The sequence below is a fragment of the Heloderma suspectum genome, chromosome 2 (genome assembly GCF_057233095.1).
Source record: "Heloderma suspectum isolate Gila_16-S chromosome 2, 16-S_ref, whole genome shotgun sequence".
NCBI lineage: Eukaryota > Metazoa > Chordata > Lepidosauria > Squamata > Helodermatidae > Heloderma > Heloderma suspectum.
The window spans coordinates 101512794-101537491 of NC_139459.1; the positions used below are offsets into that span (position 1 = coordinate 101512794).

The 24698-nt window shown below is 42.9% G+C and overlaps 1 protein-coding gene across 2 annotated transcripts in view; it reads left to right on the plus strand.

Annotated features, from left to right (window-relative positions):
• Positions 1-24698, plus strand: part of TRPM3 (transient receptor potential cation channel subfamily M member 3) — a 502221-nt gene that overhangs the window by 392854 nt on the left and 84669 nt on the right. For both annotated transcript variants that reach the window (XM_084832121.1, XM_084832122.1), the window contains exon 8: positions 4121-4244. In XM_084832121.1, the coding sequence (XP_084688247.1) occupies positions 4121-4244 (124 nt within the window). The remainder of the gene's footprint in view (positions 1-4120; positions 4245-24698) is intronic.

The following is a 24698-nucleotide window of genomic DNA, read 5'->3' on the forward strand; positions in this document are numbered from 1 at the left end:
ATCTCTTTATGAGATGGTGCTTTAAAGAAAAAAATAATATTGTAGCTAATACTAGGCATGGATTTTGGCAGGATGCAAATAGTTTTCTCAACAGCCTCAGTGGGTTCTATTCTGTGTTTGATTACACTGGCTTCTATTATAAAATGTGATTCTTTTAAGAAGATGACAAACCTAACTATGAGCTTTTAAATGAGAAAACAGCTACCACAGTATGAAAGCTTTCACACTTCAAAGGATACATTTTTCTGAATTGTTAAATCCAACAGCAGTACATAAGGCATTATGAATAGTAATGCTGTGTTGAGGTATATAAATGAATAGTTTCAGTGTTTGGTTATTCCATTGTTAGGAAATCTGGCAACAAGAACTGATCTTTCATGAAATATTTTGGTCTGATGCCAAGTTTCTATGAAGCAATACCACCCATCACAAAGTGAGATAAAAGTGATTATTTGACAGATGTATTCTCAAATTTAAATGCCAAATAAAAGTTGGACCCCAGCTCTTCTGAATGTTTTCCCTTCAAAATTATTCAGTACCCCCGCTATACTTCGCATATAATGAGCATGTACCATGGAACAGCTGACCTAAATTTTGTGTCTAGAAAATGTGTTGCTTCATACTTTGGACCACATTTGATCAAAAGAAAATACAGGGCAGAAGCAGCTGTAAAAAAACCCCGAAATAGTTCAGTTCAGACAGCAGTCTGCCCCACCTTCCAAATGCATGCTGAAATATGGTCATTGGAAGCCGTTTTTCAGGTGCCCCTGCCTTCAGTGGACTGATGGGTAGCAACCAGAGAAAAAGACTTCTTAGTTGTGGCATCTTGCCTTTGGAATGCTCTCCCCGGGTCAGGGAGATTTACCTGTTCTCATGACTTTCTGGTGCCAGGTGAAGACCTTTTTAGTTTTTCAGGCCTTTTAAAATTGTGGTTGAAATTGATTTTATTTTGCTGTTGTGATCTTGTGCGGGGGGGGGGTTGTTTTACTATTCTGCTGCTTTTATTGTTTGATACATAATTGTATAGTTCTTAATTTTTTATTATTTGTACTAATTTATGCATTAATTAATTATATAATTTGTTAGCCACCATGAAAGTAGCAATAGGGAATGGTGGATAAAAAAGAAACTCTCCCTAAACTAAAAAATAAATAAAGTCTTATCTGCAACGTTGAGTTTCCCTGGGGAGAAAGTTTTAGGGAGAAGGTTCTACTGCTGAAAAAGTACTGCTCCTCATCCCTGCCAATCTGACTTTATATAAAGAAGGGATTTTTAGGTCTCTCCTAAAATCTTAATATATCTGGGGACTGGGGTGGATTGCTGCAAGGAAAGAGAAATTCCCTGAGGTAACCTGAGCCTAGGCTGCTCGGGGCTTTAAAGATCAAAATCAGCATTTTGAATCATATTTAACATTTCCCTATGCTTACTGCCATAATTGACTAGGGCCCCATCTACACCGGGCTTTTACTCTGGGATGAGTGCGAGTCGAGGTCCCTCATAATAGATGACACAGTCGCGACTTCGCAGCCATCTGTGGTTCTCGCCCGGAAAATGTGGAGTTCCAAGGAGTCATTTCCATGCGATTTGGGGGGTTTACTGCAGGTTCCCCCACGGTTGTGGGCCATCTGTTCCTTCCCCGAACCAACTTCACATTTTACAATGGGCATGTTGTAGGCATGCGTAGTGCCTGTGTCACTCTGTGACGCCCCTTTACTCCCCCATCCCTTTGTAGCTGCGCAGTTACAGAGACACAGAGGGGTGTTTTCATCTACTTAATCACACTTTGGCACAGTTTTGCAGCTTCGTATCTTTGCAACCAACATTGTTCCGGCCACCTTTTCGAAGTGATGGCTAGGCACGTAGTGCTCACGCTTGTGAGTGCAAACCATCGTGAGAGTCTCAGGCTGGGAAACTGACAAACTGATGGTGCAGAAATGAAGGAGCACAAAACACTGACTTTTTACCTAAAAAGGGACGGGAAGACACAGCAGAGCCCCTCAAATACAAAACAGCCACTGAAGTGTCGCACCCCCACACTCACGGGACTGCACAGCTGCACATTTCAGTAAAATGGCCACACACACAAAAGGCACGGCAAGTCTGTTAGGGAAGCGCGCAGTACTTCGCAAGTGTATCGCAGGGCATGCTGACTCCAAGCCACATTGCTGCACAGTTGTAACGGGGTGGGGGAGTCAAAGCGGTGCCATATATATTGCCATATAGATGCGGCCTAGGTGGTCACATTTTGAACTAATTAAAGTTTTGGAGCTGTCTGCAAGGATGTTCCATGTACTGTGTGTTAAAGTAGTCTAGCCTGGAGGTTCCCAAAGCATTTGCCATAGTGGCTAGGTCATCCATCTCTAGGGATGTCCACAGCTGATTCATTGTTTTAAGCTGGGAAAAGGTGCTTTTAACCCAGCCACTATTGCAGAATCCAGGAGCAATACTAGGTCCGGTTGATCCTTCAGGGGGCGTATTTCCCCATAAAGAACAGGAACCACCAACTCTCAGATCAGTCAGGCCTCTTTCTATTAACATTTCCATCCTAATTGGATTGAACAGTATTTTATTCACCCTTGTATGTCCATCATTGGCGCTGGGCATCCATTCAGAACTTGTCTGTCTCACATTATTCCACTGAAAAGTAAAAATAGAGGTGAGTGTCATCTGTTGATGCCTTACCCCCCCCCCAAATTCCAGACTGCAATATATGATTTACACTGTCCAGTAGTCCTAGAGGTTATTGCTGGGGGGAGGGGGGATTTATTGCCTGAGGGAGAAAAAGAAGTATTGGACTACATGAGAAGCATTGTTTATGGATTAATATTTGAAGACAGTATTATCTACTTATGGGTCCAGGTGGCTGCTTTTCCCCATTGCACAATAATTTCCAGTCTCTAAGAGTAGGATCCACATAGAACTGAGCTGCAAAGAAGTAGACCAATGCATGATGGTCTCCAATGTCATTTCCTTGTTTCAGTATGCGAGATGCTTGCAACCTGTCAGAAGTATGATATGAGAGCCATGTAGGGCACCTTATTTCACTGGAGGGGAGGTCTCATGGCAGGAGCTGTGTCCGACTAGATTGACTGAAGAAATTAAGTGAATGATGGATTCCTATACCATTGCAAACAAGGGGCCTTTTTAGATTCTCAAAAGTGTGGTGGCATCAGTAATAATTGCACTATGTAAGACTAATTTGTTATTTGGTTTAATTAAGTGTTTAGATAGGAAGTACAGAAACTAAATAGACATTAAAAGCATCAGGAAGCCTTACAATTAAAAAAATAATAATTTAAGGCTCCACAATATATCCTGGTTACCTGCTGGTAGAAGTAGGTATGCAGCACATGTAGGCTTCATAAAGTCTGCATGTGATCCAAGCTTGTCAGTTGAAGACTAAATTCATTAAGAAAACCCCAGCAGTCCATATGCTCCCAAGCCTTTCTGCCAACCGATAACCTGGAAATTGAAACCAATTCTCATACAACGGCAGCTCATTTTCCAAGCACAGCATTTTTAGGACTGAGGAAATGTTGCTCTTTTATTCTCTGAACACACCAACTTGCAATAGTCTGATGCATGCTTCGATGCATTCCTAACTGCCAGGCAAGACTGTGTGTTATGCCATAGTTCTGCAAGTGTGTGCATGTGTGAGTGGTGGTGGGCGGGGGGAGTGCAGAATATAGTATTGGGGCTACCCGCACGTCTTAGCTTTCTTTAAAAAAAAACACCTGCAAATTTCTAGCCTTTATGCTTATGAATGCACGTGGGCAACACCTGATGAAATCTGAGGGATTATTGAACACGATTCCAGTGGTCATGAGTTGTGGTTTCGGTGTCTTGCTCAGCTCCTCAGCCCTCTCCGTTATTATTAGCAGCAGTCTAAATCATGTGCTATAATAATTACTGCAGAGTCAATGATGCAAGTTAAGAGAATCATTTACTCAGTCTGTACTGGTCAAAGATCTCAGTATTTTTGAGTGCAGAATTTGGGTTTCCTAATCTCAGATACTTGTGTATTTTTTAAAACAAACCACAGCCTACGCAGAGCACTCTTTATTGCTTAATGTTTTGATACCCAACTTACTAACCCTTCTTTCCCCTTTTTGAATTTCAGACTTATCAATGAATCTCTGCGGGACCAATTGCTTGTTACTATCCAGAAGACCTTCACCTACACTCGGACCCAGGCCCAGCACCTCTTCATAATCCTCATGGAATGCATGAAGAAGAAGGAACTGGTATGCAAACACATTCACTAGGCATGAAACTAAGGAGCCCAGTAACGTATTGGTCTGGTGCGTAAGTAATGTTTTGATCTCGGTTTGGAGATCAGGAACCTGCAAGCTCACTCCCCCCCTCCTCCCACTCCCTTCTGTGGCTTGCTTAAAGTTTAGTGTTAGGTCTGCATCCCATAACCTCTATAGCTAAAGCTAACCTAGATTGTCTCAAAACCATGATCTGAAACCAAGGTTTGATGTGGGTTTGCAAACAATGGTTTTGGACTTTCCTTGTTAGTTATAGCCGTAGTTACTGCCAATGCAGATGTAACGGTAAACTATGGTTGGAGCAAGCCATAGAACAGAGAGGAAATTCATGCACAGGAGGGGAAAAGTGAAATTGGACATGTTAGCATCTGTACTCAACCATGATTATGGGTTACATTTTCCAAGTAGTTTAAGCATGTCTATATGCACAAGGCAGCTCTGAAAATCTCTCCACCTCTGTTCATCTTCCAGGGCCTATGATTCTTTTTACATGTGCTAATAGAAACTCTTCATATTGAAATGAAGCAGCACATTCCTCAGTATATGTACAATGGAATCCCCCAGTGAAGTGTGTGAGTTCACATTACTGAAACACATTGCAGGAACACTTGTTGTCAAGTCACTTGTTCTGGTGTAGTCAGATAATAAATTAACTCCAGAAGTTAATTTGATTAGTTTTTTGTTCTAGCTGAAATATAAGTACCTCTCTTTATTGAACCCCCTAATCCAGTTTAAATTAATAAAACAAGAAGAGTCTTGGAATGGATATGTCTTTTGGTGGATCTTTTTTAGCAGCCATGCTGTCTTTACCTGTCCATCTGTTTCAGTTGATACTTGGGGACTGATATTCCATCAGGCCAGAATTGAACACTTGATAACAGGTGATTTAAGTAAAGTAGAAGCTGTTAAGCAAGAACAAATAAAAGTGGGAACTGTGTAACACTTGACATTTGTGGGATTAATTTCTTCCTTTGCCATTAGCGGTACAATGTCAATAACTCAACCAAGGAGTTTCACTGGGGTTTAAATTATGAGCTGGCTGTATACTTTAAATTATTCACAGACTATCATAAATGCAACCATCATATTATATTGCCCTAGATTTGGCTGGAAGTATTTAGTTGCTCTTTAGGGAACAAAGTGCACTTTCTGAAAAACAGGGGCATAATGTCTTTTCAGTGTATAGACTACTGCTGCTGCGACTGCTCCTTAACAATTATTCAACACCAGCACTGTACTAGGAGCTATACGGAATGCAAGAAAAGACACAATCCTTGTCCAGAGGGCTTGCAAGGAGAAAGCAAGAACCTGTCTGAAAGGCATGATAGAATCTGAGTCACCAAAGCCACCATTAGTTAGTCGACCTCAGCAGCTTTCTACAATATTGATGTCAAATCGAGATGATTAGATGCTTAATTTCTTTTTATCTACTCCTTGGGAAAGGTCTGGCGAGCCAATTTCCATTTCAAAATTAATTGGTCAGGGCTCATAAAATGACATGGAAGTGCTAATGCCGTAACCAGAGAAAAAAGCTACCATTGCTACAACTCTAAACTATGAATGGCAAAATGTAATTCAGGATGTGTTGCTGTCAGTGGAGAAGCCTCCATTAATGTCAAGGGACTCTGGGCAAACCTATTGCTGAGTAACTAAAGGAACCACAATGAGTTTTGGTAAATGATAAAGCAATTATGTTAAGCAAACATTATAGCTGAAATTGAAAACCCTAAGGATGGAATCCTCACAAGTCACTCACTTGTCATTCAGGAAACCCCATGCGTAAGCTGTTGCACAACTGTGGTCTGGCCTTAGGTAAATGGTTGGTTGCTCTTTTTTCTGGCGTGCTGCTTCCTTCCTTCAGTGGATTTCAGAGCACCATTCTGTTAAATCGCTTTTGGTCATATAAGGACAAGAATGTAGATGACAGATTGTTGTTCAGTCGTTAAGTCATGTCCAACTCTTTGTGACCCCATGGACCATAGCACGCCAGGCCTTCCTGTCCTCCGCTCTCTCCCAGAGTGTGCTCAAATTAATATTCATTGCATCAGTGATGCTATCTAGCCATCTTATCCTCTGCCGTCCTCTTCTCCTTTTGCATTCAATCTTTCGCAGCATCAGGGTCTTTTCCAGGGAGTTTTCTCTTCGCATTAGGTGGCCAAATATTTGAGCTTCAGCTTCAGTATCTGTCCTTCCAATGAGCACTCAGGGTTGATTTCCTTTAGGATTGACTGATTGGACCTCCTTGCAGTCCAGGGGACTTGTAAGAGTCTTCTCCAGCACCACAGTTCGAAAGCATCAATTCTTCGGTGCTCAGCCTTCCTTATAGTCCAGCTCTCACAGCCATACATTACTACTGAGAAAACCATAGCTTTGATTATATGGACCTTTGTTGGCAAGGTGATGTCTCTGCTTCTTACTATGCTGTCTAGGTTTGCCATAGCTTTCCTCCCAAGGAGCAAGCATCTTTTAATTTCATGGCTACAGTCACCGTCTGCGGTGATCTTGGAGCCCAAGAAAATAAAATCCGTCACTGCTTCCATTTCTTCCCCTTCTATATGCCAGGAAGTGATGGGGCCAGATGCCATGATCTTCGTTTTTTTAATGTTGAGTTTCAAACCAGCTTTTGCACTCTCCACTTTCACCCTCAACAAGAGGCTCTTTAGATCCTCTTTGCTTTCTGCCATTAGGGTGGTACCGTCTGCGTATCTGAGGTTGTTGATAATTCTCCCAGCAGTCTTAATTCCGAGCTGTGATTCATCCAACCTGGTGTTTCTCATGATGTACTCTGCATATAAATTAAATAAGCAGGGCGACAATATACAGCCTTGTCGTACTCCTTTCCCAATTTTGAACCAATCGGTTGTTCCATGTCCGTTTCTTACTGTTGCTTCTTGTCCCTCGTACAGGTTTCTCAGGAGATAAGTAAGGTGGTCCGGTACTCCCATCTCTTTAAGAATTTGCCACAGTTTGTTGTGATCCACACAATCAAAGGATTTAGCATACTCAATGAAGGAGAAATAGATGTTTTTCTGGAATTCCCTTGCTTTCTCCATGATCCAGCGAATGTTGGCGATTTGATCTCTAGTTCCTCTGCCTCTTCGAAACCCAGCTTGTACTTCCGGTAGTTCTTGGTTCACATGCTGCTGAAGCCTAGCTTGTAGGATTTTGAGCATAACCTTGCTGGCATGTGAAATGAGCGCAATTGTACAGTAGTTTGAACACTCTTTGGCATTGCCCTTCTTTGGAATTGGAATGTAAACTGACCTTTTCCAGTCTTGTGGCCACTGTTGAGTGTTCCAAATGTGTTGGCATATTGAGTGCAGCACTTTAACAGCATCATCTTTTAGGATTTTAAATAGCTCAGTTGCAATACTGTCATCTCCACTAGCTTTGTTGTTAGTAATGCTTCCTAAGGCCCACTTGACTTCACTCTCTAGGATGTCCGGCTCAAGTTCAGTGACTGCACTATCATGGCTATCAGGGACGTTAAGATCTTTCCTGTATAGTTTTTCTGTGTATTCTTTCCACCTCTTCTTAATCTCATCTGCATCTGTTAGGTCCCTGCCTTCTTTGTCCTTTATCATGCCCGTCTTTGCACAAAACATTCCCTTGAGATCTCCGATTTTCTTGAAAAGATCTCTAGTCTTTCCCATTCTATTGTTTTCCTTGATTTCTTTGCATTGTTCATTTAAGGAGGCCTTCTTGTCTCTCCTTGCTATTCTCTGGAACTCTGCATTCAGTTGGATATATCTTCCCCTTTCTCCCTTGCTTTTCGCTTCTCTTCTTTGCTCAGCTACTTGTAAAGCCTCATCAGACCGCCACTTTGCTTTCTTGCATTTCTTTTTCTTTGGGATGGATTTCGTTGCTGCCTCCTGAACAATGTTATGGACCTCCGTCCATAGTTCCTCAGGCACTTTGTCTATCAGGTCTAATCCCTTAAATCTATTCCTCACCTCCACTGTATATTCATCAGGGATATGATTTAGGTCATACCTGAATGGATTAGTGGTTTTCCCTACGTTCTTCAATTTAAGCTGAAATTTTTCAAGAAGCAGCTCATGATCTGAGCCACAGTCAGCTCCAGGTCTTGTTTTTACTGACTGTATGGAGCTTCTCCATCTTTGGCTGCAAAGGACATAATCAATCTGATTTCGATATTGACTATCTGGTGATATCCATGTGTGGACTCGCCTCTTGTGCTGTTGGAAAAGAGTGTTTGCTATGATCAGCGTGTTCTCTTGGCAAAACTCTATTAGCCTTTGTCCTGCTTCATTTTGTACACCAAGGCCATGCTTGCCTGTTATCCCGGTGATTTCTTGACTTCCTACTTTGGCATTCCAATCCCCTATGATGAAGAGGACATCTTTTTTTGGTGTTAGTTCTAGAAGTTGTTGTAGGTCTTCATAGAACCGATCAACCTCAGCTTCTTCGGCCTCAGTGGTTGGGGCATAGACTTGAATTACTGTGATGTTGAATGGTTTGCCTTGGATTTGTCCTGAGATCATTCTGTTGTTTTTGAGATAGTACCCCAGTACTGCTTTCCCCACCCTTTTGTTGACTATGAGTGCTACTCCATTTCTTCTAAGGGATTCTTGCCCACAGTAGTAGATATGATGGTCACCTGAATTAAATTCACCCATGCTTGTCTATTTTAGTTCGCTGATTCCCAAGATGTCGATGTTCAGTCTTGCCATCTCATGTTTGACCACCTCCAGCTTACCTTGATTCATTGATCCAGGTTCCTAAACAATATTGTTCTTTGCAGCATTGGACTTTCTTTTCACCACCAGACACATCCACAGCTGAGTGACCTTTCGGCTTTGGCCCAGCCGCTTCACTCTTTCTGGCGCTACTTGGAAATACCCTCTGTTCTTCCCCAGTAGTATATTGGACACCTTCTGACCTGAGGGGCTCATCTTCCGGCGTCATACCTTTTAGCCTTGTGATACATTCCATGGGGTTTTCTTGGCAAGAATACTGGAGTGGGTTGCCATTTCCTTCTCCAGTGGACCACATTTTGTCAGAACTCTCCGCCGTGACCTGTCCGTCTTGGCATAGCTTATGGCTTCACTGGCATAGCTTATGGCTTCACTGAATTACGCAAGCCCCTTCGCCACAACAAGGCAGTGATCCATGAAGGGAATCAATGGCAGAAGCAGTGGTGGGGATTTTCATTTGGGTTATGGCTGGTGTGGAAAGGGTTTAACCTCCCTGCCTGCATGTTGCAATCCATATGAAAATCACCCTCCTCTGTGCCTGCTATTAATTCCTACAAAAACCCTGAGGTGCTTCCAAGTGATGCGTTTTAGCATCATGTGTAGTTTGGTCCTGAGTTTTGGAAATGTTTGAGTCAACTGACAAGTTTTTATTTACTCTCTTTGCCAAGAACAGAGAATCATAGTTGTGCATATTAGAACCTCATGATCACACAAATTTGTGCAGTCTTGTTGCAAAATTCCATTGTAGAGTGAAAACTTAATCACATGATCTAGCTGTTCTTTCAAGTATGTGACAAAACCAGCAGGAACACAGAAGAAAAGTGGCAAGAGGAAATCAAGATGCACTGCAGTTTTAATTGTTTTGTCTTGTCTTTTCTAAGTCAGTTGACGCAAACATTTCCAAAACTCAGGACCAAACTAGACATGATGCTAAAACCATCGCTTGGAAGTAGGAATGTACAAAAGTCACTTACCTTTCACGGATTATGTTGATGGTGGGGGGGGAGGCGTTCCGTCCCTCCCCCCGGAATCCTCGACGGGGGGGAGGCAATCCGTTCCTCCCCCCCGGAATCCTCGATGGCCGGCTGTGCTCCGCGGCAGCTCCGCGGAGCAGCCAGCCAGGCCCAGCCCAGCCCAGAGCCATCCGCAGCCGGATTTCCGGCCGCGGAGGGCTCTGGGGGGGGGGGGAACCCTTTATGTAAATCTTTACATAGGCTAAAACGGCAAATCAAAAAGGGACGCAAATATCTCCTGCTACACTATTTGCGTTCCCCTTTATTTTCGCCGTCATAGTCTACATAAATATTTACGTAGATTCAGATGGCCAAAAATAAGGAACGCAAATGGTGGTAGCCGTAGCCGCCGCCATTTGCATACACAGTTTTTGTTGTTTTTTAACCCAGCCATGATAGGCTACATAAATATTTACGTAGCCTATCATGTCGTTTTTTGTTGTTTTTTTTAACCCAGCCATGATAGGCTACGTAAATATTTACGTAGCCTATCACGTCGTTGTTGTGGTGGGTTTTTTTACAAGACAAATGGCGGCGGCAGCCAGTCGGAAGACCAGCCGCAGCCACCACCCGGAAGATCCGCCACAGGTAAGTCTCGTCCCGGGGGGATCCATGGGGGGCGGGGGGGCAGGCCGTTCCGCCACAGATTTGGGGGGGCCAAATGCACTGGCATTCAGCCTCACCGAGATCCATGGCGGAATTCCCTGACATCCCTACTTGGAAGCACCTCGGGGCTTTTGTAGGAGTTAATAGCAGGCACAGAGGAGGGTGATTTTCATAGGGACTGCAACATGCAGGCAGGGAGGTTAAACCCTTTCCACACCAGCCATAATCCAAATGAAAATCCCCACCACCGCTTCTGTCATTGTTGTTATTAGCCTTAGAAGAAAAGAAGCTGCATTGGTGTTTAGTTCCACGTGTAGTTTGGCCCTCAGCTGAGTATAAATCTAGTGTGTCGGTCTTCAATGTTGTAGAAATTAGGAGAATTTAGAAAAATTACCATTCATGCCCCAAAGCAATTTTTACCCAAGGTGCCAAAATTTGAATTTGAGCCTGTCACCTCATTCCTTATATCTGGGTAATGGCAGAAGTGTCCAATGCAAGTTAAAAATGGAAAAGGTCCTGGAACCTTCACTGCAGGTCATATACTTCACCCTTGCACCTGAACTCAGAGCTCAGGTACTGTAAGGGGAAGAGTGCATAAAGCTTCACCCCATTATCATGAGAGAGAGAAAACTGAGGCTCAATTGTAGATCGTGCTTGACCATGTTTATGCAACGACATTTCCCTGTATCAATGTATTTATATGGCATGTCCAGACCTTGTAAGACCTTGTGGGATTTGTTGGAGCCAGTTAGAAGCAGTGTTATAAGAACAGAACAAGCAGTTTTCTGAACAGTGAGCTGCTGAATCAATAGACTTAAAAAACCACAGAGAGAGAGAGAGAGGGAGAGAGAGAGAGAACTAGATTGATACTCCCATCTCCAGACACTTTGGAATTCTCTGATTACTTTTTACACTTTTCTTTTGGTCTTTTCTGGGGCAGAAGTGACAGCTGTCCATGGGGAACAGTGGAGAAATCCAGGACTTTAATGTAGCAGTAATTCAACAGTAAATCTCCCCAATCCCCTATAAAAGGTTGAAGCAAAGACAGAGATTCATGCTCTTCCTCAGATCTTAAATCATGTGAAAAACATGGTGTGTGTGTGTTTAAAAAAATTAAAAATTACCCTGCCAATTAAAATACAAATACTTTCCATTGTTATGCCTGTGTTGCAGGGCTTATTCAGCTGCTGCTGGAAGAGAGTGGCTTACAACAGCCTTGTGATGTAGCCAGTTTTGCAGGTTGGAGGTGAGACTCCAACCTGAGAGCGAGTAGTTTACAGCAATCCTATAATGCAGACCAGTGTTGCTGTGTGTTGCAGTGCATACCTAGTCCCTTTTGGGCAGGTCAGGGAAGTAGGGAAACAAACTCAGACATAGACTTGGATGGGTTAAATAATTGGCCACAACTTTATTGGTTCAGCCTGGAACTGAGTTGGCGGCGGCATAAGGCATGGATCGGTTAATCGGACTACCCACCTGCAGCCTGATCCCATCAACCTGGCCTGCCTGCCAGGTACCTCATTGTGAGGGGCAGGAGTTGGAGGCACACCCCACGGCGCAGACTGTTGATGTGAGCCCCTTTCTGCCTCCCAGGGGTGTGGCCCAGATTGCAGCCCCATGCTTAGTTGTATCTTAATGCCCCCATGCACACGCGCGTGCGCACACACACACACACACACACACACACCATGGTCCCCTCTTGAAGGGGAAAACGGGGTGCCCAATCCTGTTCCCCTTACCAATGGATCCAGCCCAATGCCTTCCACGCCTACAAAGTTGTGACTTAGAATTGGAAGTCGTATAACTAACCTTACGGTTATACTTGTCAAGCCAAACAAATCCAAGTATCACAGAGTTAATACTTTTGTAATGGAGAAGGTGAAAACCCTGCACACTGGTGCCAATCTGTGTGCAGGTAAAATACCTTCCCAGCCCCATTAACAGGCGACTAACCACAATCCATGGCAAGAAATGAGATACCCTGGAGTGGGTGGCTGGGTGGGAAAGTCAGCGACGGCAGTGCTGAAGCCACATGGGAGGCCCCACGCTTAACGGCCTCTGGTGGACTAGAGGGAGGGAAGTTTTCTCTCCACTCTGCCAACAAAGACCTGTTCCCACTGAGCCAATTTAGTCCTGATTGGCTCCCTGCCTTCCACGTGGGCGCACACTTGATGCCGCTGCCGCAGCTCAGCTACACCCTCCCTGCCTCCCCATCAGGACCGTGCGCCACCACAACATCGCTCACCAGATAAGCCGGGAGCTGCATTTATACCGATATCGCTGAGGGGGAAGGGGGCTGAGAGAAAGTGTGTGACACCCTTGCAGTGTAGTCCGATCTTCCAGTTAGGTGCTTTTTCTGTTTAGACAAATGCAATCCAGGGGAGGGACAACTGAAGCTGATCATAGTGTCGGGGTGGTGGTGGTAATTAAACAAGTCTCCGTGGGCCATTTTTCTATTTCTATATTATTTTTATTTTGCACTTATATCCTGCCTTTCCTCCCAGGAGCTCAAGGTGACATACATGGTTCTCCTCTCTCCCACAGTTTTTATCCTCACATCAGCTAGTTCCCTGTTTTTCCCCCCAACAAGGATTTTGCCATTTTAATTGCAAACACATACACAAGGCATGAAAAATGTTTATCACCCTCTCCTCCAACACCACACTTCCCCTGCCCCACAACTGCATTTCTCTTTTTTAAAATGTACAGTTTGAACCCCAGGGCTATTACACAGTGCATAAAAATAATATACTGGAATTTATTAAATTGCCTTCAAGGGCCATTATTTTGCTTTCTGTCTGTGGCTGTTTGGGATTCCCTGTCCTGCCACAAATCCAGTATTCCATTGCATGTAGAAACCTTGTTTTCAAACACATTTTTGTACTAGCAAAGCATAAAATGAAAATTTCACCTTCAATCTAGGTGGCTCTAGCATTTGTAAGTCTACAAATGAATCTTGTATTGCCTTTATAACTATATGAATTTAGTATTTATAAGTCTCTAAAGCCTCCTCTAGACCAGAGATCGTGTGGAGGGGAAGTGTGTATGTATTCAGGAAACTGTAGGACTTGTAGTTTGACAGACAAAGCGGTCTGCCCCTTTATGTGACATGCTCTCTTAAGAACTACAAGTTTCAGAATTCCTGCTGCAATTTCTTATGTACAGGTAAGGAGGAACCAACAGGGTGTGGCAGTGGGTTGACAGCACGAGAGAGGGACAAGCGCCTTAATAATCAGCGATATTAAGATCCCAGACAAATGGTAGCCAACACAGCTGATAGGATTTTCAGGCTATGAGCCTGTAAATGAGTTAAGCCGGTGTGAGCAAATGTGTTAAGCCCCTGGTCTCCAGAGTGCCTAAAAGACAAGCCACTAGATCCTAGGGACAGGGAGCAGTGTCTCAGAGGCATTTGTCATTCATGTTCTGTTAATAGACATCAATGCGTCTTGTCATGTTATAAATTCAAATCAGGTAGCCAGAAATATAAGAAGCTTAAACAAAGGAAAGTAAAAGAGGCCAAAGGACATCAATCAGTTTTCAGTTTTTCAAAACAGACAAGGCCTCCCTTGTCAGTTGTTTAATCAAAATACAAGAGTTCAGGGAAAGAAGAGGAGACTCCTGTACTATACATTTATACAGGACCTAGAGAAATTATGCGTAAGTGCTGTGTGACCTTGCCAGCATTACAAAGCAGCAAATCAGTAGCTATTCTCTGGTTATTCCCTATCCACATTTGTTAGTGAAATGAAACACTGTCAGCGCCTCTTACATTCAAGTTATTCTCTCCACCACCACCACCACCACCCCGCCCCACATTTCCTTCTGTCCTTCACAGTGACTCTATCAACAAAGCTTATCTTGTTCAGATGTTTCATCGGATCAATACACCAGATCTTATCATACAGCAAGTAACTTTCTGAAGATGCTGAATAACCTTAATTCCCATAGAAAAAGATTCTTGTAAAATAAAATGTCATGCATAAATTCAGTGATGGTCCCTTGCTATAGAAAAGAGAGAGAATGCTGACCTGGGGGGCGGGGGGAGTATTTTTGCTTTAATAGCTGAATGGGTTCTTTTCTCCTTTAGCATGCTGACATGCTGGAACCTTCCAGATATATAAATGCTTATTTAGATGTCAACATTAAAAGAAAGCCGGTATTTGAAAAGTGGTTGGAATTTGTCAATTCAAGCTAAGACTTCAAAAACTTCAATGCCACGTTTTTATGAATGCGAAAATAAGAGGATTGTGGTGTTTGTGAAGAGCCTATGATTAGGCAATGAAAAAAGAAAGTGAGGACTGCTATTTTAAGCAAGTTGTGTTTCTGATTGCTAGAATCAATGACGTATATCCCAGACAAATAGATTTTTATCATGCTTTGGCAGCTTACCCAAGGACTAGAATAGTCGCAGATGGCCTACTGCCCGCCAGATGTTTTGGACGTCAACTCCTGACATCCCTGACCATGCAAGCTTGGGGTGCTCACAATTATGGCCTCAAATATCTGGAGGGCACCAGGTTGCCTATCCCTGGACTAGAACTGTAAGAAAATGGGCACTGTGAGCTCATGCTTCAGTAATCGGAGATAACCAAGATATTTCCAGATGTAGATGGTTCAAGTTTCTAAGGAAGGAGCTGACCGATGGTGGCTATATTGAGATGTAATGCGAAATCATAGTTCAGGACTATGGGGATGAGACTGGGTGAGCTTCAGGCTCATGCAGTCCCCTGTACCAACTCCTCCTCCCACACAGCCACAAGGAGATTGGAATTGTATGCTATTGTTTTCAGCTAACTGCAGTTATTGACTATAAGAACATAAGAAGAGCCATGCTGGATCAGACCAAGGTCCTTCTAGTCCAGCATTCTGTCCACACAGTGGCCAACCAGCTGCCTGCAGAAAGCCCACAAGCAGGTCATGAGTGCAGTAGCACTCCCAGCCCATGTTCCCCAGCAACTGGTGTACATAGCCATATTGCCTCTATTACTGGAGGTAGCATATAGCCATCAGGACTTGTAGCTGTTGATAGTCTTGTTCTCCATGCGTTTGTCTAACCCCCTTTTAAAGCCATCCAAATTGGTGGCCGTCTCTACATCTTGGGGTAGTGAATTCCATCGTTTCCTATGCGCTGTACGAAGAAGTACTTCCTTTTATCTGTCCGGAATCTCCCACCAACCAGCTTCATGGGATGACCTAGGTTCTAGTATTATAAGAGAGGGAGAAAAGTGTCTCCCTCTCCACATTCTCCATACCATGCATAATTTTGCACACCCCTAGCATGTTTCTCTTTACTCACCTCTTTTTTAAGCTAAAGAGTCTCAGGTGTTGTAACCTTTCCTAATAAGAGAGTTGTTCTAGCCCCTTGATCATTTTAGTTGCCCTTTTCTGCACTTTTTCCAGCTCTACAATATCCTTTTTAGGTGCGGTGACCAGAACTGTATACAGTATGCCCAGTATTGTCGCACTATATATTTGTATAAGGGCAGTATGATCTTAGCAGTTTTATTTTCCATTCATTTTGTAATTATACCTAACATGGAGTTTGCCTTTTCAACTGCATTTGCCATTTAGATGTCCATTCTCTGAGTTTGGAGAGATCCTTTTGGAGCTCTTTGCAGTCCCTTTTTGTTTTAACCACCCTAAATAATTTGGTGCCATCGGCAAACTTGGCCACCTCACTGCTCACTCCTAATTCCAGATCATTTATGAACAAGTTGAAAAGTTTGGTCCCAATACAGATCCTTGTTGGACCCTACTGTTTACATCCCTTCATTGGGAGAATTCACCATGTATTCCTACTCTCTACTTTCTGTTCTTTAATCAGGTACCCTCACCTCTTATTACATGACAGCTTAGTTTGCTCAGGAGTCTTTGGTGAGGGACTTTATCAAAGGCCTTTTGGAAGTCCAAGTAAACAGTGTCGACCAGATCAACTGTGTCCACATGTTTATTGATACTCTCAAAGTACTCCAAATGGTTAGTGAGACATGACTTACTTTTGCAGAAGCCATGTTGATTCTTTTTCAGCAGGGCTTCTCTTTCTGTATGCCTACTAATTTTATCTTTAATAATGCTTTCAACCAATTTGCCCAGAACAGAGTTTAAGCTAACAAGTCCATAATTTCCAGACCCCACTTGCCAGGATGCCTTAAAAAAAATTGTTTTATTACATTGGTTATTCTCCAGTCCTCTGGTACAAAGGCTGATCTTAGGGACATGTTACGTATTTTTATTAGAAGATCTGCAGTTTCATATTTGAGTTCTTTAAAAATTCTGGGATGGATGCCATCTAGGCCTGGCGATTTATTAACTCTCAGTTTGTCAATAAGGTTGAGAACTTCATCTTTTGTCACCACTATTTGCCTCAGTTCCTCAGACTCCCTTCCTGAAAACATCAGTTCAGGCAGAGGTATCAGTCCTACATCTTCCATAGTAAACACAGATGAAAATAATTCATTCAACTTCTCTGCAATCTCCTTATCCTGCTTTAGTACTCCTTTAACTCCACTGTCACCCAACTGTCCAACTGCCTTCTTAGATGGTTTCCCGCTTCTGATATATTTAAAGAATTCTTTATTGTTGGCCTTGATATTGTTAGCAATATGCTTCTGAAAATGTTTTTTTTTTTTTTGCCTCTCTTATTGTCTGACCGCATCTTCTTTGTGTAAGTTTGTGCTCCCTGTTGTTCTCATTTGGGTGAGATTTCCATTTTCTGAAGGAAGCCTTCTCTCTAATAGCTTCCTTGGTACTGCTCATTAAACATGCCTATGACCTCTTGGACTTGGTGCTACCATTCCTAATCCAGGGTATACATTCTAGCTGAGCTTCTATTATTGAATGCTTGAGTAACCTCCAAGCATTTTGAAGGAATTTAACCTTCTTAATCCCCTTTCTTAACTTCCTTTTTACCAGTTCCCTCATTTTAGAGAAGTTTCCTTTTTGAAGTCAAATGTGACTGTGTTGGACTTCCTTGGCAATTTTCCACTTAAATATACTTTAAATCTAATAGCACTGTGGTCGCTGTTTCCAGTTGGTTCAACAACACTCACATCTTGTACTAGATCCTGGGGCCTACCATTTAGGATTAAATCCAAGATTGCCTCCCTTTTAGTTGGTTCCATGGCCAACTATTCTGGGGTACAGTCATTTAGGGCATTGAGAAATTTAACCTTTGTCATGCCTGGGACATGCATTTATCCAGTCAATGTGGGGTAATTGAAGTCACCCATTATTACAACACTTCCTCATTTGGATGCCTCCCTGATTTAGTTTTCCATCTCAAGATCACGCTGAGCATTCTGATCTGGGGAACAACAGCATATTCCTAGTACTAAATTACTTTTGGACCCAGTATTAATTCTACCTATAGTAATGAGTAACTATGGGTAGTAGAAAATAGAAGCAAGGGCTTCCAATCTCCTCCTCAGAGCCACATGTGAGGGGGAGCACATGAACCAGAGGCACATGCAGAGAATGCAAAACCGCAGTTTAATGTTATGCATGATTCAGTGTTATCCATTGAATCAGTTCCATATATCCTAGTAATGTCTACCCTTGACTGGCGACAGCCCTCCAAAGCCTCAGGCCAGGTCTTTTTCCAGCCCTACTGCTGAGGTTTCTTTCAACTGAAAATACCAAGGATTGAACCTGTGACCTTTTACATTCATGTATGTGCTCTACCACTGAGCTAAGGCACATAACCAAGCTATTTGTCCTAAGGGCCTGTCTAGATAACAATTTTCTGTGCTCCTCCTTCAGCTATGTGCAGTGCACAGCTGGAAGCACAGGAAGTATTCTGGGAATAGGAAGCCTTTGGCCTATCATGCACCCACACTGCTCAACTTAAGAAACAAGCCTTGCAGATGTACAATCTCAAGTCCATTGTGTCTTCATATAGGGTTGTATCCACTGGTGCCATTCTGCTAGCAGAAAGCTCCTGCTGCTTTTGGAAACCTATTTTCATCCTTTCACAAGTGTCAAATCCACTACTTTTACAAGATGTTGCACAAGACATTACACAAGTCATTACGACTTTATTCGGCTAGGTGTTGCTTGCGCTAGTTGTTACACTAGCAGTTATACAACTGTTAGTAGTATACCACCACCTCTTTTTCCACTAGCCTAATGTTGGATACAAACGATAGTTGTATTCGCTACATTCTATCCACTGCTATTATTTTTCTGATTGCTTGTAGGGTGATATTAACAGATGTTCTTTTCTTCAAACTGTAATTTATCCTTTCCATGTGTAAGCAAATAAGAGGTTGGCATGAAGTTAAATGACTGTTTTCCCTGGATAACTGATGTTGTAAATAATCCTAACTTAATCATATTGTAACGATTCTAATCACATTTAGAGAGAGACAAATGAGGACCTAATTCAGGGAATAGTTTGCTCAAACTGTGGATCCTCTCATATAAAGTGGAACTTGAATGCATACTGAATTGATTTCTGGAATCAAAACCAGGGCTGAGTATTCCTACTACCATTATTCATATAAGCATACTTAATGCCGTGGCCACTTTTGAATTCAAAATTGCTGGTATAGTTAATAACAGCTTCATGTATAAATAAGTGTTTTATAATAAGACTTCAGTGGTAGAGCAAATGCTTTTCATACAAAAGGTCCCAGGTTCAATCCCCAACATCTCTAGGTTGGGCAGAGAGAGGCTCCTATTTGAAAGCCCTGGTGATCAGCTGCCAGTTACTGTAAACAATACTCATTATAACACAGCTTCCTGTAATTGGGTCTACCGAGACTGTTCAGTTTTCTATAAATGTGTTCCATTCTTTTGCAAAGGTGCAGGGAGGTCTATGGAGAAAATCATGAGCATTTGAACTATACCTCATGTGTGTAAGTCTGATGTGAGAACTGGGTTTGTCCACAGATCCACAAACTGCTAGAGGGTCGTGTTTTAACATTTTTAAAACATCTCATCGTTTAAAAAAAAAAATCGTACCTGCTGGTTTTCCATTTTAAACTAAATAAAAATATGTGGAGTAAGGGAAGAGATTTTCATAGCAAAAATCTAAAAATTTATTCTGCCCCAAGCGCTGCGCTTTAAAATGATGATGGGCTTATACTCCCCGACCTCCACCCCACTGCTATACTACTCTGTAGCACATATCTGATGGTGCCAGCATGAATATGTCAAATCTTATAAATGCAGCATAGGAAGCTGCCGTATATTGTGTCAGACCGTTGGTCTATCTAACTTAGTATTGTCTACATGAGGGATAGACAACCTGGCTCCCTCCAGATGTTTTGGACTACAAGTCCCAACAGCTCCAGCCAGCATGGGCAATGTTCAGAGGAGATGGAAGTTGTAGTGTAAAACATCTGGAGAGCAGCAGGTTGTCTGTCTCTGGTCTTCACTGGCAGGAACAACTCTTCAGGTTTTCAGACACGAATCTTACCCAGTCCTAGCTGTAGAGGTTGGGGATTCAACCTTCTAGATGCAGAGCATCTGCTCTGCTCTTATGAAAGCTCTGGTCCTTTCACAAATGATACTTCTGTGAATTCAGACAGCTTTGAAAGCTTTGTAAAGCTATACAAACCGCCCCGTCCCCAATCTTAATTACATTCAGTATTATTCATGCCTTTTTCATTTTAACTGATTTGTGCTTTTTTCATGTTTAGTTCAAAATCAATAAAAAATTGAAGCAATTATCATTTCAACCAATTTAAAAACTTCATTCTTTATCAAATCCCCCAAATATTAGGTTTATAGAGGTAAATAAGAGAGGAAAGAGTCTCTAGCATGCAAAGGGCCAAAGCCACACATGAGAACCTTGAATAGGGAAAATGCATTACAAAGTCTAAAGCTTTAAATTATTAAATAATAATAATAATAAACTATTAAATAAAGGCATGCTTTAAATTATTATTTATGTGGTTACAAAAATGAATTAAATAATACTATAATTATCAATTTTTTTCCATTTCCTCAAGCTGGTTTACTGTGTCAACATACATATATTTGTATTCACTTTTCACAGAATCCTTTGCAGCAAAATGCCACACAATTAGAACAGTTCAAGAGCCCATAAAAGCATCTTTAAACATGTCTCTTGGACTGTTTCTTGAACATGATGCTGGCAGCATTTACAGGGATGTTTTTCCTCCTAGAATTGGTGTTGCAGTGGGTGTTCTCCAGAAAGTCAGTAATCTGCAGTGTTTTTACCTAGAATTCAGGTTGACATTCAAAAGGTAACACATTCAATGTTTTATTCAATACGCTATTCAGTTCCTCTTTTGCTATTAACCTACTTAAGTCAGATTTTGTTTTGAGACGAAAATGTGAAGGAAGCTTGATCCTATATGTTGTCAGGACATCTAAGGAATCCTGTTTCTTTCCATAACAGCAGCTTTGTTCTGCCTTTAAAATATTCAGTGAGGCCACATTTATTAGTCATATCCCCCTCACCATATCAGTACTACGGCTTATCAGTTTATTACATCCATCCAAGCAGTTCTTAAGACCTACACCCACATTCCTACTATTTTCTTTACCAAAAGGCAACTGCCCCATTTATGTCTAGATGACTTTAAGCTTATCTCCAATATCAGCTTGATTAATTTGTCTTCCTTTCCTCCTGGGTCCATTTATGTTGTGTATTTCCGCTTACGGACATACACCCATTTATATTGCTAAATTGTTGCTCTCAGCCCTCAGGATAAGGTGGAACAGAAATATACATCATAAATAAATAAAAGGCAAAAATCCTACTATCTTGGGGTAAGTACACATTGCCTCTAGAATTAATTAATGGGAAATGGCAGCTACCAAAGAATAAAATTATTCCCTGTCATATAATGATCCCAGCCCAGTGACTCTTTATGCAGGTGTCATCTACAGTGCCCACATGGAGCTCCTGCCTAATAATTCCTCTGTCATTGGGTTGAAGCCGGTGACACCCTGCTCACTTTTCCCCACTGCCCAGCTGATCAGCTGAACCGTGGGGGAGGGGAACTGTTCCAACACTGCTGTTAGCAGTTCCGGGACAGTGATCTCATTGGGTGTTGCAGGAGGTTAAAGCCTCTCCAAACCCCAGGGATCCTGCTTACAAGCTAGTAGCAGTAGAGAAACAGCAATCGCTCTGTGGCCTCTCCCACCCCCCCACCCCCCAGTGATCCCAATTTGAGACTGCTGTTTTTCTGCTGCTAGTAACAACGGAGAAACAGCTATCTTGGTGGAGATCTCTGGGGGATGGGAGAAGCTTTCACCTCCTGCACCACCACCACCACCACCCTCAGCAAATCCCTAGATCTCAGTAGGCAAGGAGGCAAGGTTTAAACCTCCCTATCCATGCACATTGAGGCGTGTGTGTGGGAAGAACATGTGTGTGTGAGCATGCACACATGTGCAGTCCGCAGTCCCCCAGCCAACATTGGATGCAGGCCTCGAGGCCAAAAAGGTGTGCCCCTCTGCTCTTTGGGCATATGGCAGCTTCAGTGCCACATGAAGCTCTTGCCCAAACAAGGACTTCTTGATGGACCATAATGTTAGGAACAGGCTGTGTACACCAGCCTTCCCCAACCTGGTGCTCTCCAGATGTTTTAGACCACAACTCCCAGCATTCCTGACAGTTGGTCATGCTGGTTGGGGCTGATGGCAGTTGCAGTCCAAAACATCTGGAGGGCACCAGATTGAGGAAGACCGGTGTACACAGTATTAATGACTCCAGCATTTGAATCAATAGGAGGAGTTTTCTTGTACATCTGAGCTCCCACAGAGATTTCTATCATGATAGTTGTAGCCAGAATCATGTACTGCAATCATCTTCACACTGCGGTCTAGGAAACTCTCAGAACCTTATCAGAGGTTTCTCAATGAGATGATTCCCACTATGGCAGACAAGTGTTCCCTGACAGGAGGTTTGCTCATCATTTACCCATCTTACTCTGCAATAAAGCTGGGTATGTGCATTAGAGTCCATTCAGTTTACACAAAGCCATGATAAGGCTAGCGTACACAGGCTGCTGCCACTGTGCTGGCAAGAACTGGGTATGTACCCTACAACATGTTCCCAAATCCTCAGCATCAGGCAGGAGTTCCATAGCAGACATTCAAAATTTTCAGAGCGGGGCAGTCAATGTGGATAGTTCTACGAAGATAGAAAGTTTGAAAACCACTGGGGAGTGGAATTGATTTGGACTGGGGAATTCTGGCTCTCTAATCTCAATCAGTAAGCTCCCTGGGTAGGTCACCAGTGGTGGAATAGAGCCAGGGCTCTCAGGGACACAACACCAGCACTTTTGATAGCAAGGACACTGACATCATCTGCCACCCCACCCCATCTCAGAATTCCCTGTTCCCTCTGAACTTAGCCCCAGTCCTTACAATAACTGCGGGAAACAATATATAGTTGCAAGCTATCCCTGTTGTATTGCAAACTATTTTGGAGTAGCCTGGTCTTGAATGGGCAATTAAGACCCATTAGTTTTACAAAAGACCTGGGCCCCATCTGCATGAGCTTTTTACTCTGGGGCGGCTGCGAGTCGAGGTCCTTCGGGATAGATGACGCAATTGCCACTTCGGAGCCATCCATGGTTTTTCCCTGGAAACTGCAGATTTCCGAGGTGGCGTTTTGCTGCGATTTCGGGGGGTTACTGCGGGTTCTCCTGCAGATGCGGGCCATCTGTCCCTTCCCCAAACCGACTTTGCATTTTGCTGTGGGTGTGTTGTAGGCATGCATAGTGCTTGCATCGCTCTGTGATGCCCCTTTAACCCCCCCCCCAATCCCTTCGCAGTTGTGCAGTCACAGAGGAACAGAGAGGCATTTTCGGTTATTTAATCATAGTTCTGCACATTTTTGCAAAATTGTATCTTCTCAATGGTTGCTTTTGGACTCAGTGCCCAAGGGCCGGGGGGGGGGGGGACCTTGGTGGAGGAAAAATATCGCTCCGGGCCCCATTTCGGATGCAGGCACGTACTGCTCATGCTTGTGAGTGCGAACCATCATGAGAGTCTCGGGCTGAGGAACTGACAAACAGATGGCGTGGAAATGAAGGCATACAGAACAACCAATTTTTAACTAACGAGGGAGGGAAAGACACAACAGAACCCCTAAAATATAAAATAGCCAATGAAGTGTTGCGCACAGGACTGCACAGCTGTGCATTTAAGTATAATGGCAAAAAGGGACCGCGAGTCCATTAGGGAGGCCCGCTGTAAATCGCAGTAAATCGCGAGTGTATCGCAGGGGATGCTGGTTCAAATCCACATTGCTGTGCAGCTGCAACGGGGTGGCACCTGAAAGTGGTGGGGCCCTGCTCTTGGTAGAGATGAAAGCTGCTAGAACTGCTTCGTTGATATGGACCAACACAGCTGCCTGCATTTTTGGACTCTTCTTGGCGGTATGCCTATGGGGACCGTCGTGGTGAGCACCTGCACCTCAAAATTTGCCACTACGCTACCGCAAGCCACTAAATCTCAGACTAATCTATCTCACATGGCCATTGTCCAGAGGACATGGAGAAAACCACTTGTAGCTGCCCTACCAACGGTTTAAAATAAATTGTACGAACCAGCATGTTCTCAAACTGGCTGTAGGTTTTTGTGTTTAGCCCACACATGCTATTGATTAGTGATGGTTTGTTATAACCATGATTAAGAGCAGTTCATCCTGATATTCCTGGATATTTCAGCAATATGTTGCTGAACGCAGTCTACTGTAGGTTGCATCAGGGAAACGAAACACTTCAGCATGGCCCCTGGACTTCTCACTGGTTGTGGAAGTAGGGACGAATGCATAATATCTGCATAATCTCCTCTTACCAAAATGGCTATTTAGTACATTTTCCCTCTAAACAGCTCATTCTTTACCATTTGATACACACACTTCCTCTCTCTATTTCTCTTTTCCTTATTTTAATGTCAAGGGAAATTTACACTAAAATATTCAGGCATATCCAGCTGAATTATAAATACTAAGGCATACTGAAACAGAAGTTGCAGTTCTAGGAAGAGGACCATAATGTATTAATAATCCTGCCTGCAAACAGAAGAGGCTTATTTTCTATCAGCAGTTTCATTGCTAATGCTAATGCAGTTTTACATTTATGAGACACCTGCAAAATATTCAA